This window comes from Trachypithecus francoisi, unplaced genomic scaffold (genome assembly GCF_009764315.1).
Source record: "Trachypithecus francoisi isolate TF-2019V2 unplaced genomic scaffold, Tfra_2.0 Lachesis_group10, whole genome shotgun sequence".
Classification (NCBI taxonomy): domain Eukaryota; kingdom Metazoa; phylum Chordata; class Mammalia; order Primates; family Cercopithecidae; genus Trachypithecus; species Trachypithecus francoisi.
The window spans coordinates 30445059-30463190 of record NW_022681455.1 but is presented as its reverse complement, the minus strand read 5'-3'; the positions used below and the strand labels follow the sequence as shown (position 1 = coordinate 30463190).

At 45.6% G+C, this 18132-nt stretch overlaps 1 protein-coding gene across 14 annotated transcripts in view; it reads left to right on the top strand.

The window, feature by feature from the left end:
• Positions 1–18132, top strand: part of LOC117088406 — a 66112-nt gene that overhangs the window by 30584 nt on the left and 17396 nt on the right. For 8 of the 14 annotated variants that reach the window (XM_033219672.1, XM_033219670.1, XM_033219673.1 and 5 more), the window contains one exon: positions 2957–3533. The exons of 2 other annotated variants lie outside the window; for them this stretch is intronic. In XM_033219672.1, coding sequence (XP_033075563.1) covers positions 2957–3364 — 408 coding nt within the window. In that variant the 3' untranslated portion in view covers positions 3365–3533. Of the gene's footprint in view, positions 1–2196; positions 2772–2956; positions 6965–8146; positions 8967–18132 lie in introns of those variants that run through there. 4 more of the 14 variants (XR_004439198.1, XR_004439197.1, XR_004439196.1 and 1 more) reach the window with 4 other exon arrangements.

Here is an 18132-nt window from a genome sequence, read left to right as displayed (position 1 = left end):
CAGCCAACAGTTCTCTAAAACATGTATATGCTACACTAAAAGATCCCTGCTAAACATCAACGATATTTAAATGGGTCTTACTGAAGTAGGAGTTTCATGATGCTTTAAAAAGCCAGTCGTTTAAAAAGTGAATATGATAGGGCTACAGTAATAACATTACTATTAATAAAAGTTACACAAGAGATTATTCCCGTGCTTTTCCTCATAAACACCATCAAATTGTGTAGCAATTACAAAAAGTACAACCATGTTACTTTTTCTTTTACCAAATTTCATTGTCTCCCATGTCTGTAAAGTTTTTATTCAGCAGAAGATAATTCTTACACTCTTCTGTAAGTATTCAAAGTATTTAAATGTGTAACTTCATACTATATTACCATGTTTTGCCCTTTCTTTTTCCACAAAACATATATATGTGTGTGTATATATATATATATATATCTTTTTTCTTTTTCTTTTTCTTTTTTTTTTTTTTTTTTGAGACGGAGTCTCGCTCTGTCCCCCAGGCTGGAGTGCAGTGGCCAGATCTCAGCTCACTGCAAGCTCCACCTCCCGGGTTTAAGCCATTCGCCTGCCTCAGCCTCCCGAGTAGCTGGACTACAGGCGCCTGCCACCTCGCCTGGCTAGTTTTTTGTATTTTTTTTAGTAGAGACGGGGTTTCACCGTGTTAGCCAGGATGGTCTCGATCTCCTGACCTTGTGATCCGCCCGTCTTGGCCTCCCAAAGTGCTGGGATTACAGGCTTGAGCCACCACGCCTGGCTTATATATATCTTTTTTCAAAAATGAAACCAGATGTTCACATTTTAAAGAAACCCTGCATGGGTTTGGACAATGAGAAGAAAAAATTTTAAAAAGCCTACAAAAATGTTTCAGAGCTAAAAAAGATTTTCATATGGCAGGAAGTGATCTCCTGCTAGTCCAGAGTTCAAAAACACTCTAATAAAGTTCATTTATATATATTTTGTTTGCTTTTCATGGAATACTACATTTATTGAGGTGAAATCACCTGTTTTTAAGTTCTTTAAGTCAACAAGTGTACCCAAGTGTTTTCAATACATTTATTAAAAATAAGAGACCAGCCGGGCGCGGGGGTGCCAAATGGATCCCATTCAGTTGGGTTTCGAGAGTTGTCAGGAAGAACATTAGAGAAAGGATTTCCTTGGTTAGTTTCCATGGCTTGATAGACCAAAAAACAAATAAACAAAACCTACCACAACAAACAGCAAAATTTTTGTCCATATGGAAAAGCCTCATTCTTTTTTTTCTTTTCTGACTTGGTATCTGCTAAGGGAACACACTTAGGAACATATTTAGATGAACAAGATTCTGCCATCCTGAACTCACTGAGATCAAATGACCTGCCTGTATGTAGCCCCTTTGACTGGTCTGCAGCCATTCCTGCTGGTGTAGATGCTTCACAGGGCAACGTTTCTTTAAGAATATCCTTTTCTACTCTTCTTTTCTGTATTTTGTTTTGTTTTGTTTTTTGTTTGTTTGTTTTTTTCAATGGTCTCTTTGGAGTTTGGGATATGTTTGAAAATTTACTGAATTGCAGAATAGGAGCTGCATGCTTGAAATTTCCGGTCACCTACTGACAACTAAGGCTTTGTGTCCTGAAGCCACTAGATTTTCAGATGTGGGAGCACTCTGTGAAATTACTGCATGGTCTATTCGAAAATGTTCTGGTTTCCACCCTCTTCCTTGGCCTTCTCCTCAGGTCTCTGGTAGAGACCCTGCGCCAAGTCCCCACTCCAGGCCTGCAGAGCTCTGCCTTCTGAAGCTCCACTTGTGCGTTCAGCTTCAGTTATTCCGGTGTGAGAATAGCTGTGTCTCAAGTCTTCTTTGCTTCAGTGTTACTGGAGTCTTTGCTCTGCCCTTTAGTGGTTCTCTCTTCTCAAGCTTGATCTCTACTTTAGTCTTCTTCATTGTCACAGTAGCTACTAGAATCTTTATTTAAATTCGGTGTTCCTTTTTTTTTTTTTTTTTTTTTTTGAGACGGAGTCTCGCTCTGTGGCCCAGGCTGGAGTGCAGTGGCCGGATCTCAGCTCACTGCAAGCTCCGCCTCTCGGGTTTATGCCATTCTCCTGCCTCAGCCTCCCGAGTAGCTGGGACTACAGGCGCCCGCCACCTCGCCCGGCTAGTTTTTTTGTATTTTTAGTAGAGACGAGGTTTCACCGTGTTAGCCAGGATGGTCTCGATCTCCTGACCTCGTGATCCGCCCGTCTCGGCCTCCCAAAGTGCTGGGATTACAGGCTTGAGCCACCGCGCCCGGCCCGGTCTTCCATTTTTTGCTGAAGATTAAATTGTTAATCCGCCGAGATGGGCGGATCCCTTGAGCTCAGGAGTTGGAGACCACCTGGACAACACGTAGAAAACCCGTCCCTACCAAAACAACAACAACAACAACAACAAAAAACAGTAGCCGGGTGAGGTGGCGCATGTGGTTCTAGCCACTCGGGAGGCTAAGGCACGAGAATCTGTTGAATCTGGGAGGCCGAGGCTGCAGTGAGCCGAGATCGCACCACTGCACGCCAGCCTGGGCGACAGATCGTCGCTGTTCCTTCGGGTTTCAAGGGTTTTTTTCTGACATCGCTTCCTGGTTGTCCTCCAGTAGGACTAGGTTTCTCTCCATACCTCGCAAGCGGGTCCACGAGATCTTCATTAGTGAGCGCGATTACCTCGAGATCAGCTTTATCTTTTGGTCTGGGTTGATCCGTTTTCTTTGTGGCTTTCCTGCTGCGGGAGGCCCCGCTCCGAAGCCAGGACCAGGGTGCACTCGCAGCTGCGAGTTCCTCGCAGTTGGGGGAGGCGGGGCCCTCGCTGTGGGCGCCCGGGCGGGTAGAGGTAGCGCCCAGTGCTGCAGGCGGAGCTGGGCGTCCTGGTCTGTGCGCTGCTCCGGGCCGGGAGCCTCACTTTAATGGCGACCAACTCACTGTTCAACTTGTCCTTCGTCAGGTCCCAGGAGTCTTCCAGGAACGCCGGCATCACCAGGAGCTGCAAGTCCCGCTCCCCGCAGCCTTCACAGCCGCCGGTCCCGCCCGAGCTCGCCCCGGCCTCGCGGCTCCCACCCCGGAGGAGCGCCGCGGAGCAGGGCAAAAACTCTGGAACACAAAGCCAAGCCGGACCCAACACAAAAGCCCCGGGCTGAACCACGGACACCGGTGGCCAAGCCGGAAGCCCGCACCAACCCCAGCCCACACACTACAGGCCACTTATTTTATTTTATTCTTTTTAAAATGTTGGTTTCTGGTCTGTGCATTTTACCTCGGTGTGACTCAGGAAGGACACTGGAAATCCACTGATCTGGCCAGGACAGAACCACATGTGTGTTTAGGAAAAGTGGCCTTATTTTTCCAACCCTAGGGGCTCACGGGATGCCCTTAGAACAGACTGACTACAGCAATTCCCAGTTAAGGCAGAAGGTTGACATGACATCAATGTTTTAGGGTTAAGTTCTCACGAAGGGCAGAAAAGTGGGAAGCCCGTGCTTTTCCATGTTAATCAGTTGGTTCCATAAACATCATTCCATTTATGGTTTTGTGTTTTTTATTAATAATTCCTTTGAGCTTCACTGGGAGAGATGAGTGTGACTGCGGAGCTCCGTTTTGTAAAGCATGGGGTGGCTAAGAAAGGGAAGTAACTGGCCCCAGAATCTCACAGTCACCCAGTGACCTTCAGCCCAAGAATCTGACGGCTACTCCTTCACTCCAAGGGAAAGGAGGCCATCCAGAGAGAAGAGAATTACAATAAGAGTGCAGACAGTGTCCCAAACACAGTCCTGAGTTTCATAGAGAAGCACAGGAGGAAGCAAGTGTCCAAGTATCCAGAGTCCTATGAGGTAGGGATTTCAGTCCTCAAGGATAGCCTCTCCCATCTGCCAGGTCTTCTGTGGGCGAGCGTGGCTGTGGTTCCCTTCCCATTCCCTCAGGGCAGTGTGCTGTAGGTTTCCATGTGAGGACCAGTACTCCTTGCCTCTCATCTCCCTGTCCAGTTTGCTGCAAATGCAAGGAACCCCATACTCGCCTTTGCCCCACCCCTTGCCTCTCTCCTGGGGACATTCTTCCTGATCAGTAGTGGGCCTTGTGAGGACCTGCAGGACAGCCTGAGTGGGAGCTACTGCAAGGGCTCAAGGAGTTCTGGGAACCCCTCTGCACTCACTCACCTCCCCACCAAGCGCCCCTGCATTCTTCCTGCACTGAGCTCCAGGTGTTAACAGCTCCTGGGCAGGTTAGCGGGTTCCAGGCAGCCCAGGCTGAATGGACCTTGGGAGCTGAGGTCCTCTGCTGGGGATTCACTGTTCCAAGAGGACAGGGTTCTGAGTTTATGGGGGAAGGACTGGATAGGAACTAGGAGACCAGTTATAGGCCTGTTGCCATCAATCCTGGGAACAGTTAATTGATCTGTGTTCAGTTCAGGGTAGCACAAATGAACTTGGCCTTTTCTCTGTATAACTTTTTTCAGAAACCATCATGCCTAGCCTTCCTTCCCTGGGCACAGAGGAGACCTGCCTCAGGCGAAGTTCTCTGTGGAATTAAAAAGTCTTTTGGGCTCAGCCGTCCCCAGAGGCCTTCAGAACTCACCAAGGATAGAGCTGCAGACTTCTGGCTGTTAAATAGGGACTAAAACTGATCACGCCTGCAAATCAATTGCAAATCAATCTTTCTTCCTATTGCGGCAGTGCCCCTCACTTAGTCACCTGTCTTAAATAGAAGCTTCGGTCCCCTCCTGGGCCCCAACCCTATGGTCCCCAGGTTCCCCGTTTTTCACGTCTGATCTCAGTTGACCCGCTTCCCCACACACCATTTTTGACCAACCAGTCCACAGAACGCCCTGGGCTTTCTAATGGGCTAGGTTCTCCTTAGAGAGGCAGGGAGGTGGAGAGGGAGCATGGACGCCCAGCGCCTGCTGGGCAAACCTGAATCTGGGGCCTGACCTAGCCGGTAGCCGGTGACGGTGTCCAGGGGCCGGTGGTGGCTTGGCGACTGACTCCTCTCTGGTCCTATGCTCTCGGCCCCATCCCCCCGCTCACAGCCACCTCCTGAAGCCACCAGTGCTGCGCCCTCTTGGCCACGCAGGGGAAGAGCGGACTGGACGGAAGCAGCGGACTCTGGGCGCTGTCAAGGTCACTGTTGTGAAAAGCTGGGAGACCAGATGTGGACACAGGGAGGCCTGAACCCGAGGCGCGGCTGGCCAGAGGCCTCGTGTCTGCCCCTCTTCACTGCCTCCTTCTCCCAGGGAAGCCCCGCGTGTGTCCTCAAAGCAGAGAGTGGTTTCCAAAGGGACCCCCACAGCACCTAATTGGGCCATCCTGCCCCAGGCTGGAGGGTGGGTGCTCATGGGGTCGCCAGGCACCAAGGGCCCCACCTGAGCGGACCCGGTCTCTCCTCCAGGCTCGGCTGGGCCTCGAGGGCGGCGGGCAGCTCGGCTCTGAGGAAGGCGCCGGCCGGCGCTGCCCAACTCGGGCAGCCTTCCTGGCCCACCCGGGAGTTGAGTTTCAAGGCTTCTCGGATAGGCCAGCCCACATTCGGAGCGGAGGCTTTCTAAGGCCGCGAGCCTGAACCTCGGAGAGAAGCAGCCCTGGTTCCCTGAGCCCGGGGCCACCGCTGGGCGCTTCCTCTTGGGGGCAACTAGGAGCAGCGGAAACCTAGCAGCCGCTCCACACTATTTAAGTTGAGATTCTTCTGCCGTTCGGCTGCGGTTAGCGGTTTCAGCTTAGTGTACCACTTATTACTCATATTATTACTTAGTGTACTTTAGTGCACTTGGTGCTCTAAGTTGACCAAGTTTACCACTTAGTGTACCTAGTGTATTTAACATAACAGTGTTTTTAGTGTTTCAGTGTAAAAAATGCAGTCAGGCTTCTTTCTTCCGGTGAGAGACGAATTCCGTGGTTAGAGCGTACTTGGTCTTTAGAAGACGACTTTGGTGTCCATTGCCAACCCCATCCGAGATCGCAGCCCTGTTCTGTCAGTCCCAGCACATCAGCAAAGGGCTCGGTGGCTCTCTCCAGAGGAGACTGAACGAGGTTGTCAAAGCGGCTGGATCAAAAGTGTTGCCATGTCGGATGGAGCGGTGTCCACGATGAACCTGAGCATGGTACCAGCATCTGGGGGTGTGGAATTGGGAGGGAAAACTGGGGCCCCACAGTGTGAGGAAGGAGGCGCATGGTCAAACCAGACTGGCCAGAGTCCTCAGTATTTAGGAATCTCGAAATACTACATCTCTAAATACTAAATACTGAGCTGGGATGGAATCCCTGTGCTGGAGGCTAGTGGTTCAAACTCTTTTTCCGCATGAGGTTCCGTCAGGTTAGGCTGCGGTTTCTCATCTGCAGGCACAGGTGACTGACTGCCTTCAGCATGGGCCCATGTGTCCATCTCTCCTCCTGACCCGGTCTCATTACAGGAGAGGGAACTGGGTGCTAGAGGGTGGGGAATCCAGGAAGTCAGAGGGGTTGCACCTGGATAAAGCGTTTTGAAAACACAAGTCCCAGGGCTGATTATTGATTTTACTACATGCAGCCTGTTTTTATTAATGAAGTTTCTTTTCTTTTCCCTTAACTTCCAATGGTACACTATAATGTACATCAACGTCCTTAAAACGTATGTAGTCCTCTTCACCTAGTAACTGTACTGATCCTTAAGTATCCATTCTCTAGTCAAGGGTTATACCTGTTTCTCCTACCCCCCCACCAGTGCTGGGTCTGGTGTACCCCTCCGCAGCATCACCTCCCCCTAAACAGGCACCTTTCCCTATAATTTCTTCCTTTTTCTCTATGCCTTCCTATCATGTTTGCACTCACTGTGAAGTAAGGAAACGTTTCCCGACGCTGTTTTTCCTTCTTACCCTTAGGAGATTTCTCCCTCTGCGCTGAGGATCTCACTGTGCATGTCCAGCCCTGGATCATGGTGGACTCTGGTGGCCACTGGAGTCCTTGGAGCTTCCTCCCTCTGGCTCTGCTGGGTGAGTGCTCTTTTATCTTCTCTTTCTCCACTGATAAAAACAAATCCGAGAACACGTTCAGAACAACACTTCCAGAAATGATGGTGTTGAAGGGGATAAGGAGTAGGGGAAGGAACTCCACTCCCTTGGGTGAATTTGGAGACAATTTATTGCATTAATCTGTGGACAGGAGCCAAGACAGCCTAGAGTAAGCCAGGCTGCTCAGGTCAAAGGTCCGAAGACCTCCTCTTGTCCCTCTCCACATTTCAGTAGACTCAGTGCCAAGGGCTTGTCCTGGGGACAGGTGGCCTCAGCCACTGTAAGTCCCTGAGATCCTGGACCACTGCGTGGAACCCTGTTCTCCGCATGAGGCAGGGTCAAGGTGCTACCTGCTTCCCTTTCATTTCCCCTGTTCCAAAACATGGTCTCCCCTCTACTCCCTCTCAATCCTTCCTAGCCACCAGGTTCCTGGCAAACAACCACACAGAAGCCTTTTAGTTCATATGTTGTTCTTTATCTTTATGTCATTTGATAATATACATTTATGCCACTTCAAATGTTTCCATTTTAGATATTATGTATTGACTTTTCAATATCCCTTCGTCCATAGCACCTTCCCCAGCACACACATTTTCATCCTCTTCGTGTAGGCAGGTGGAGATTTTGAGTGTACTGAGAGCCAGAGTTAAAATTATTGACTTATGTGAGTGCTACTCAGACCTGAGCCACATGTTAAACTGTCTTAGTTTTTCTTTCCATACATGTTGAAGTTTTCAAGATTTGATAATTGCCTGGTATTCTCATTTTCTTACTTTCCATGAACCTTAATAAATGAATTCACCAACTGTCCCTTAGTTGAGTAAATGTCTTCTCAATACGTTTAAACTTATGGTGGCTGTTGTCAAGGTCATCTTCTTGGAGATGGCTTCTCCTCTGCTGTCCACCCACCCAGGTGACCCTCTTCCTTTCTGGTCCTGTTGCCCTTTGACCTTTTCATGGGTTGATGCTTGATTTCATACATCCTGTGTCTTGGTATGTTTTTTTTTTGTTGTTGTTGTTGTTGGTTTTTTGTTTTTTGTTTTTGTATATTCCTTCCTTCTCTTTTTGATATGTTCCCTCCTTCAATTTTGTTATCCTTCGACTTTGCTCTCAGGAGAAAATTTTTCATGCCTTGCAATGTCTAAATTTCTCCCTATTTTACAGGGCTGGATTCGAGAGTCAAGGTCATCCCCAGCAGGAACAACTGGGGCCACTGAAGGATCCCCAAGGACACAGGTTGCCCTTTTCATGCAGGAAGAATCTGAATAGTTTCCATCCAGTTTCCCCGGCATGCAGCAGAATACAACACAAGGGGCTGCAGTCTTCTCTGACTCTTAGGACCCTTACAAGATCCTGTTCTGTCCAAATCAGGGTGATTTGCGCAAGCATCCTCAGGGCTCTGGACCTTAGTTTCTTTCCCTGGTTGATTAATTGATCATATAGATGTCCTGACTCACATAGCTGAAAATCAGATGTGGTGAAAGTGCACTGAGACCAGAAACAATGTTATCGTCCTCAAATGCATGCCCAGAGAGCACTGAATAAATTTTTAAAAGACCTGACCTCAGCTGGCATTTCTGTTCCTTTCTAAACTATGGGACTGATCAAAAGAGAGAGGTGAGGTGGGGTGAGTGTGGGTCCTGGCCAGGAGAATGAAGGAGGGAAGAGGGAAAGGCTGTGAGAAGAAGTGGAAAGAGGGGTACAAAGGTTGCAGAAGGATGTCACTTCAGGGAAGGGCCTGGGATTCCTAGTAAGTATGGAGGAGAGGTGGCACCTGGGATTACCTTTGGAAGCCCATGTAGCTGATCCCACAGCTTGCTCCTCCTCCTGACTGGACGTCTACGCCAATGTGACTAGATGCACAGTAGAATGGAACTGGCACCTGATTCTCAGACTGGTACCATCATCTACCCCTGATTATTTTTTTCATTCCTTTCCTCCTTGTTTCCCCACACCAACAACCAAACCCATTGCTTCATTCTTCCAATATAACTCTATATCAGGGCACCACTGAGTTCAATGCAATGTCTCACAATTTCTGTGTTCTCCCTCTCCCAAGTGCATGATTCTCCGCACTGCTGGGCTGCTGCTGGAGGATGAGGCTGGGGCGGCATTGGCAATTTGAGACAATATCCTGCCCTTTTCAGTGTTTCTTTCAGTTAAAAACCAGGTATTGTGAGTGCTCATATAACTTTTGTTCCTAGTGAAGGTGATTTTATCTTTTTTTAAGTGTAGATAGTTGTTAGATTGGTATCTTTGTTGCAGGGGGACGGTTGGTGAAGTCTTCTATCTAACCATCTTTCTCCACCCCCTCCCTAAATAAATTTTATATTTCTTTCCTAATGTCTTCATTGACCCACCAGGCATTCAGAAGCATATTGTTTAATTTGCATGTGTTTGTATAGTTTCCAAAATTCCTCTAGTTATTAATTTCCAGTTTTATTCCATTGTTATCAGAGAAGATGCTTGATATTATTTCAATTTTTTGAATGTTCTAAGACTTCTTTTGTGACCAAACATTTGGCCTGTCTTTGAGAATGATCCATATGCTGAGAAGAAATATGTGTATTCTGCTGCTCTTGGATGAAATATACTGTAAATATCTATTAGGTCCATTTAATGTATAGTGCAGATTAAGTCCAATGTTTTTTGTTGATTTTCTGTCTACACAATCTGTCTTATGCTGAAAGGGGGGCCGCTGAAGTCTCCAACTATGATTGTACTGAGATCTCTCTCTCTTCTTAGCTCTAATAATAATTGCTTTATACAGCTGGGTGCCCCAGTGTTGGGGTGTGTACATTTATAGTTGTTATAGTGTCTTACCGAATTGACCTCTTTATCATTATATAGTGACCTTCTTTGTCTCTTCTTATAGTTTTTGTCTTAAAATCTATTTTGTCTGATATAGGTGTAGCTACTCTTGCTCTTTTTCGGTTTCCATCGGCATGGCAGATATTTTTCCCTCCCTTTATTTTCAGTCTATGTGTGTCTTTATAGGTGAATGTGTTTCTTGTAGGCAACAGATCATTGGGTGTTTTGGTTTTTATTCATTCCACCACTCCATATCTTTTGATTGGAGAGTTTAGACCATTTACATTCAGTGTTATTATTGATAAAGAAGGAAATTTTCTTATTTGTTTTCTAGTTGTTTTGCTTGTTTTCTCTTCCTTCTTTCCTTCCTTTACGTCTTCCTTTTAGTGAAGGTGATTCTCTGGTGATATGATTTAATTTCCTGTTGTTTATTTTTTATATATCTGTTGTATTTTTTATGAAATGAGATCGCCAGGCTGCTTGCAGATATCTTATATAACCATTATTTTAATCTGATAAAAACTTAACATGGATCGTATAAACAAAAACTGAAAGATACATAATAAAAATTTCACACTTTGACTCCATCCTCTTTCTTTTTAACTTTTTGTTGTTTCTATTTATATCTTCTCATACTGTCTATGTCTTTTTTTTTTTTTTAGAGGGGGAATCTCACTCTGTCACTCAGCCTGGAGTGCAGTGTCACAATCTCAACTCACTCTAACCTCTGCTTTCCATGCACAGCAATCCTTTCACCTCAGCCTCCTAAGCAGCTGGTACCACAAGCATGTGCCACCATAACCAGCTAATTTTTTCTATTTTTTATAGATACCGGGTTTTGCCATGTTGCCCAGGCTGGTCTGAAACTCTTGAGTTCAAATGATCTGTTCACTTCAGCCTCTCAAAATCCTGGGATTATAGGCATGAGCCACTGCACCTGGCCTTGTACTGTGTATGTGTTGAAAAGTCTTGTAGTTATTATTTTTTATTGGTTCACCTTTTAGCCTTTCTACTTGAGACATGGGTAGTTTACACACCACAAATATAGCATTATAATATTCTGTGTTTTTCTGTGATACTTGGTTCTTGGCTGAAAAATAACAAAGTGCCAATCTGGGTCTAAATGTAATCCATTTTCTGAAGTTAAATGTCCCAAATATTTCTTCTGAGTTTTCACTAGCTGCAATTTTTCGTTAGAGACTTCATGATCTTTAGCAGTTAGTTGTTAGTTAATAGATGTACACCCTTTTTTTCATAGGCTATCTGTGAAGCAGAGCAAAGAAGGCTGTCATCTATATATTATAGTAAGGTGGAACCTTAAGGAGAAACTATCTTCTCCAAATGTTCCCTTAATATTTGAAAAATGCAGGAAGGGTTTTCAGTAAAAGCAAGAGGCATTATTGTCCAGGTGAATTGTTAGCCTTCCAAGGTAAAGGCAAAAAGACACTGGCTGGCCTGATCCACTGGATTACTGAAGAATGCACCTCATAGATCAATGACAGTGAAAAACCTCATATCAGTAGGTCGTGAGTTTAATGAGATATAGGGATTTGAAACCACTGATGCCTTGGAATCACTATATACTTTATTGCTCAGAAGTCCTGAACAAACTTTTAATCACAGTTGTTAGGTTTTTAATAGGTAAAATTAGGGTGTTAGAAGGACAAGTACATGGAATAATGAGGCCTTGTTTTTTATATCCTTCTGTAATACGTTTAATGGCTTATAACGCCATCTGGTTTAAGTGGATATTATTTGATATTAGGCAGGGGTTTTGATGGATCAAGCTGGATTTTTATAGGAGGTATACTATGAAATTTGCCAGTATCAACAGTTTTGTCTATACAGAGACAGATATTAGATTCAGGAGTGAAAGGCTGTGATATAGTTTGTATATATGTCCCCACCCCAATTTTGTGTTGAATTGTAATCCCCAATGTTGGAGGTGGGTCTTGGTGGGAGGTGATTGGATCATGGGGGCACATTTCTCAGGAATGGTTTAGCACCATCCCCTTGGTGCTGTCTTTGAAATAGGGAGATCTGGTTGTTTAAAAGCGTGTGGCATCCTTCCCCTCCCACACTCTCTCTCTTGTTCCTGCTTTTGCTTTGTGACGTGCCTGCTCCCCTATTGCCTTCTGCCATGATTGTAAGCTTCCTGCGACCTCATCAGAAGCTGATCAGATGCCTAGCACCACGCTTCCCTTAAAGTCTGCAGAACTGTGAGCCAATTAAACTCATTTTTCTTTATAAATTACCCAGTCTCATGTATTTCTTTATAGCAATGCAAGAACAGCCTAACACAAGGTAGCATTGTTTTTATTTTGTCAGTGGGAATGATATAACAAGTGAGGACACTTGGAGAGTCAGGGATTCTTGAGGTCAGGAATTCAAGACCAGACTGGTCAACATGGTGAAACCCCGTCTCTACTAAAAATACAAAAAATTAGCTGGGCATGGTGGTGGGCACCTGTAATCCCAGCTACTCGGAAGGCTGAGGCAGGATAATCGCTTGAACCCAGGAGGTGGAGGTTTCAGTGAGTCGGGACTGCACCACTGAACTCCAGCCTGGTGACAGAGTGAGACTCCGTCTCAAAAAAGAAAAAATTAAGTAAAAAATTTTAAGCAGTTTTCTTAGTAGGGTCCTCAAGGGGACAGGGAGGTGATTTGTCAAATGGAGAAGATCAGAAGTGGGCATAGTTTCCCATTTCATGCTGGCTCTTTTACCAAGTTCAGAATGTTTTGAAGAAAAGCTATTCACAAACTTAGAATGAAAGTCTACTGAAGTAGATTTAACATCCTTAGGTATTGCAAAAATTTCTTATTCTTTTTTCCTTTTTTTTCTTTTTTTTTTTGAGTTGGAGTCTTACTCTGTTGCCAGGCTGGAGTGCAGTAGCTGGATCTTGGCTCACTGCAACTTCTGCCTCCTGGATTTAAGCAAGTCTCTGCCTCAGCCTCCCGAGTGGCTGGAATTACAGGTGCCCACCACCACGCCTGGCTAATTTTTGTATTTTTAGTAGAGATGGGGTTTTACCATCTTGGCCAGGCTGGTCTTGAACTCCTGACTTCGTGATCCACCCACCTTGGCCTCCGAAAGTGCCAGGATTACAGGCATGAGCCCTTGAGCCCGGCCCAGAATTTTCTTTAACACAACCTGGATCCAAGTGTAATGATTGTAAACTAGCTCATTAGGTTCTTGAATGTAGGTTTGGATGTTATTCCATCTAAGATTTTAGAAAAAGCCTCAAGCATTGCCTCACGGGTTTTTGTTTTTTTTTTTTCTATGCTTCTGGCTTTATCTTAGTCCTTGAAGATGTTTTTGCCTAAACAGCATCCCCTAGCCCCCCAGTGTCTCACCAATGAACATTGACCATCCAGTATTGGGCCTGCCCTTTACCAACAGATATGTGAACCAATTGGTATGCATTAGAAAAACCTGGCTGAGAAGCCTGAAGTGCTGTGCTGAATTAATCAGCAAACAGGTAAGGGCCCTCAGTGACCCTTGGGAATTACTTGTCAGTGGCTCAAAGTCCAGCCTTGCTCCAAAAAAAGAAAGATGTTTTGGTTTTAGGAAATCATCAGTAAGTTTAATTTTAAGGGAATAAGTTTTAACAGTTTAGGTTCAGGGCTAGTGGAAGCTGAGGAATTGGAGGGAAAGGTAATTCAGCCAAAGGTGGATTGAGAAGAATAGAGGAAAGAGAACAAGAAATCTTCTCTGGAGAGGAAAGAATCTGGGGCCCTAGAGCCTTGTTGTCCTTCCTCAACTGTTTGTTGGTCTCAGTTAATTTTGTGATAGAATCTTAGAGGGAGGCAATTTTCGAATCCTGAATGCACTTCAAAGCTCAAAGTGCAGAGTAAAGTAAGCCTTCCATTCACATTGTTTAATTTTAGGACCGTGGTCTTCTAGATTTTTTTTTTTTTTTGAGACGGAGTCTTGCTCTGTCACCCAGGTAGGAGTGCAGTAGCGCAATTTCAGCTCACTGCAACCTCCGCCTCCCGGGTTCACACCATTCTCCTTCCTCAGCCTCCCAGAGTAGCAGACACTACAGGCACCTGCCACCACACTCGGCTAAATTTTTGTATTTTTAGGAGAGACGGGGTTTCACCGTGCTAGCCAAGATGGTCTCAATCTCCTGACCTCGTGATCTGCCTGACTCAGCCTTCAAAGTGCTGGGGTTACAGGCGTGAGCCACCATGCCCAGCCTAGTTTTGTTTTAAGAAAGACAAGTTTGGGGAACTCAAAAGAGCCCAAGGATGGCCATTGAAGATCCACATTAACTTTGCTATACTCTATCCATTGATTTAAAAAAGTACACAAGAGATGACCTTAATTTTTTTCTTTTCTTATTTATTTTAACTTTTTTTTTTTTTTTTTTTTTTTGACATTAAGTTTCCCTCTTTTTTCCCAGGCTGGAGTGCAATGGCATGATCTCAGCTCACTGCAACCTCTGCCTCCCGGGTTCAATATACCCAGGAGGTATATTGAAGCTAATATACCAGGTGATCAACTTCAACATCAACAGTGGTACATCAAATTGATATTCTATAACCTTGACAAAGTGTTTGGAGAATCGCACTTCACCTCATCTAAACGTCCATAACCATAGTCTAACCATGATCTAAACCCCAAATAAATTCAGTTTGAGGGACATTTTACATTATATCTGGTCAGTACTTCCTAATATTGTGAAGGGCATCAAAAATTAGGAAAATCTCAGGAACTGTCACAGACCAGAGGAGGTGAAGGAGGCATGAAGGAGACTAAATGTAATGTGATATTCTCAATGGAATCCTGGAACACAGAAAGGACATGAGGCGAACGCTAATGAACTCCAAATAAAGTCTGCAGTTTAGTAAATAGTAAGGTATGAAAATGGCTTCATTAGCTGTGACAAACGGACTATAGGAATGAGAGATGTTCACACTAGGGGAAACTGTCGAGTGGATGGCAACTCTGTACTACCATTGCAGCTTTTGCGTAAATTTAAAACTCTTCTAAAATAAAATTATTTAAAAGTAGTACTCAGGAAAGGATTAAGGATGGAAGAAAAAAAAAGATCAATTTTCCATTTTCCTGGAGTGTTGCCATGAAAAGGCTGGAGAGAGGGTTTGCAAGGAGGAGTTGGAAACCTCAGAGACAGGCAGCTCCAGACCCCTCCTCTGTTCCGCAGAACCGGAACCCCGCCCGGTCCAGGGCTTCTCAGAAGGCCTTTCCACCCCCAGGACAACCCCAGCCCCACCTCATTGATACATCCTTTTTGGATCAACAATCTCTGTCTTACTCAGACCACCGCCCCGTCCTCTCCAGAATGGCTCATCGGAACCCGAGCGCATAGCGGCAACGCCCCCGTGTGGCCGAAGGACTGAGGACAGACACTCAGGTCCCCTTTAGCTTCCCCACCCGCGACTTCCACAGGGTCCCGTTCGGTTCCCAGCTGCAGAACAGGGCTCTGTACACACAGGGGCGCTCGGCTCCCGCGTCGGTGTCTCCAAATCCTGGAGTACAGATGTTTCCTCACACTTACTGGCGGTGGACTCTGATCTCAAGGCAGAGGGAAGCCTGCGGGCCCTAAGATCTGGTTCCCAGGTGCGTCCCACAGACATACTGTGCGCCCAGTACCCAATCTCTCAGTGTTTTTGGAATGAGGCCTTGGACTCCTGAGTCCCTGAAATTTGTTCTGCTGCATGGCGTCCGAGCTGTAACTATATTGGGTTACAAGAATGTCTGGGATCAGACTGGGCCGAGCATTTGCCCCCAGTCCCTCGGTTACCGGAGGGCGGTCCCTTCGCGACTCCCCGGACCTCCAGGACCCTGGCATGGGAACGCGCACCCTCTTGGACCGCCCCTTCCTAGTCCCAGTCCAGGACCCCGAGTCCCATCTCTTCTTCTTCTTTGCGACCTAAGCAGACAGGACTTGCTGTCTACATCTCTTAGGCCTCGTCCCCTGCCATCTCCATTCCCTGATTAAATGTCCTTGATCCTGGAACCAAATCTAATTTCTGGTCTCGTCTATTGTCCGCGACAGTCGCCGACCGGGAGAGGCTCCCCAGCCCCAAACAGGCTGCGGCTGAGCGACAGCGGCGGTTTTTGGCGCTTTGGCCCAGACTCCCTCGCAGAAGCGCCCCGCGACCCCTGCCAGGAGGCTGCGCAGGCAGCTGGGGGTCGGGCTTCATCTGGGGCCTCGCAGGAGGAGCGGGGTCTGCTGCAGGAGGGGGCGCGCTGGGATTTCTGCCACTGAGGCTGCATTCGCTGCCCCGGGTAAGACTCCCCCCACCCCTCCCCTGTGGACCTCAAAAATCATATGCTGGGAAAATACCGACCTGCTAGTCCCAGACTCAACTTTAAGAGGTCTTGGTCTCTAGATTTATTCAGCCCTTGACTGTTTGTTGAGCATTTACTCTTCCTCAGGCGCTATTCTAGGCGCTTGGGTCACATCCAAACAGAAAAAATCATGGCCCTCAAGGAATTTACTTTCAGTTGGAAGATACGGCCAATAAAAAACCACTGAAGTCAACTATAGGGGTGTCCGAAAGTAAAGGATGATGAAGAGAAAAGCAAGGCACAGAAGATGAAGGGAGCCGGGGCAATTTTAAGTTGTTATCATTGGTGTGAGATTTCCCGAGAGGCGCCCTGCGAGCTGAGTCCTGAAGCAGATGAAGGAGGGAGCCCTGAGTTATTGGGAGGAAGGGTGTTCTAGAATCACCCTCTGCAGACGTGGAGCTCCGCCGGGGAAAGCACCCAGGCTGCGGCAGGAATGGGGCTGGGTAAGTTTCAGAAGGACTTCCTGAGGCGGGTTGCAGAGGTCTGGGTTTGTGTGTCTCATGTCTGCTTCCCACCTGTGCCTGGCAGGTCATGAAACCCTGAGCTTGTCAGGAGCATCAGGGGTCTGGCATGTGGAGGAAGGCTGGGAGAGGAGGAGGCTAAGGTGCGTCCCAGTCCGAACTGTGTCTCTGTATTCTTTCTTTCCTGGACCCAGAGTTGGAAATGTAAATGGTACTGATGTCATCTGCAAATCCCAGAATCCTCGGAACTGGAGGAAAATCTTGACATGGCAGGTTGTAAGGAATTTCTAAGCCTTGGAGGCTCAAAAGAATAATTTCAAGAAATATTAAGTATGAGAAAAAATGTTAAATACGCCAATAATCTTTTATATTGATTCCATGCTAAAATTATATTTTGGATGTATTGGGTTAAATAAAACATATTGTTAAAATTAATTTCACTGATTACTTTTTACTTTTAAAAATGCAGCTACTAGAAAAGTAAAGATTACCGATGTGGCTCACATTTGTGGCTCAGATTATAGCCTATTGGGTAGCAGTGTTTTAGAAGGCTAGCAACTTTAGCTCGTATGTTTGTATCTGCGATTCCTTTCAAGTGAGTTTTTGGATACAGCGTTCCTTCTTTTCCTTGTCATTTTTTCCCAACACCATTTGTTGAAAACACTATCCTTTCCCCTTGAAGCATTTTTTAGAGACATACATGTGTGGCTTTATTCATGAACTCTTTATTCTATTCCACTAATTCATGGCTATCCTTATGCCAATAACACTGCTTTGATTCCTGGAGCTTTATAGCAAGTCTTGTAATCAGGTAGTGTGTATTTTCCAAGTTTCTTCTTTGTAAAAAATTATGAGGGCTATTCAAAGTCCTTCATATTTCCATATAAATTGAAAAATCAGCTTGTTAAGTTCTTTTTTTAAAAAGCCTGCCAGAATTTATTTTTAATTTTTAAACTTTGAGGTTCAGGCCTGCCAGGAACTTGATTGGAATTGCATTTAATCTACAATACTGAATATTCCAATCTTTGAACATAGTATTTCTCCCCACTTATTTAGGTCTTCTTTATTTCTTATTTTGGGGGGTGTGGTTGCTTTGTTTTTAATTTTTCTTTTTATTTCAATAGGTTTTTGAGGGAACAGGTGGTGTTTGGTTACACGAATAAGTTCTTTAGTGCTGATTTCTGAGATTTTGGTGCACCCATCACTTGAGCAGCATACAATGTACCCAATGTGTAGTCTTTTATTTTTCACCTCCCTACCCCTCTTTCCTCCGAGTCCTGAAAGTCCATTTTATCATTCTTACACCTTTGCGTTATCATAGCTTAGCTCCCACTTAATGAGTGAGGACATACCATGTTTGCTTTTCCATTCCTGAGTTACTTTACTCAGAATAATGGTCTCCATTTCCATCCAGTTTCCTGCAAATGCCATTATTGCATTCCTTTTTATGGCTGGGTAGTATTGTATGGTGTGTTTATATATATATATATATATACACACACACACACCATATATATATAGTGTGTATATATATATATAATTTTCTTTATTTATTCATT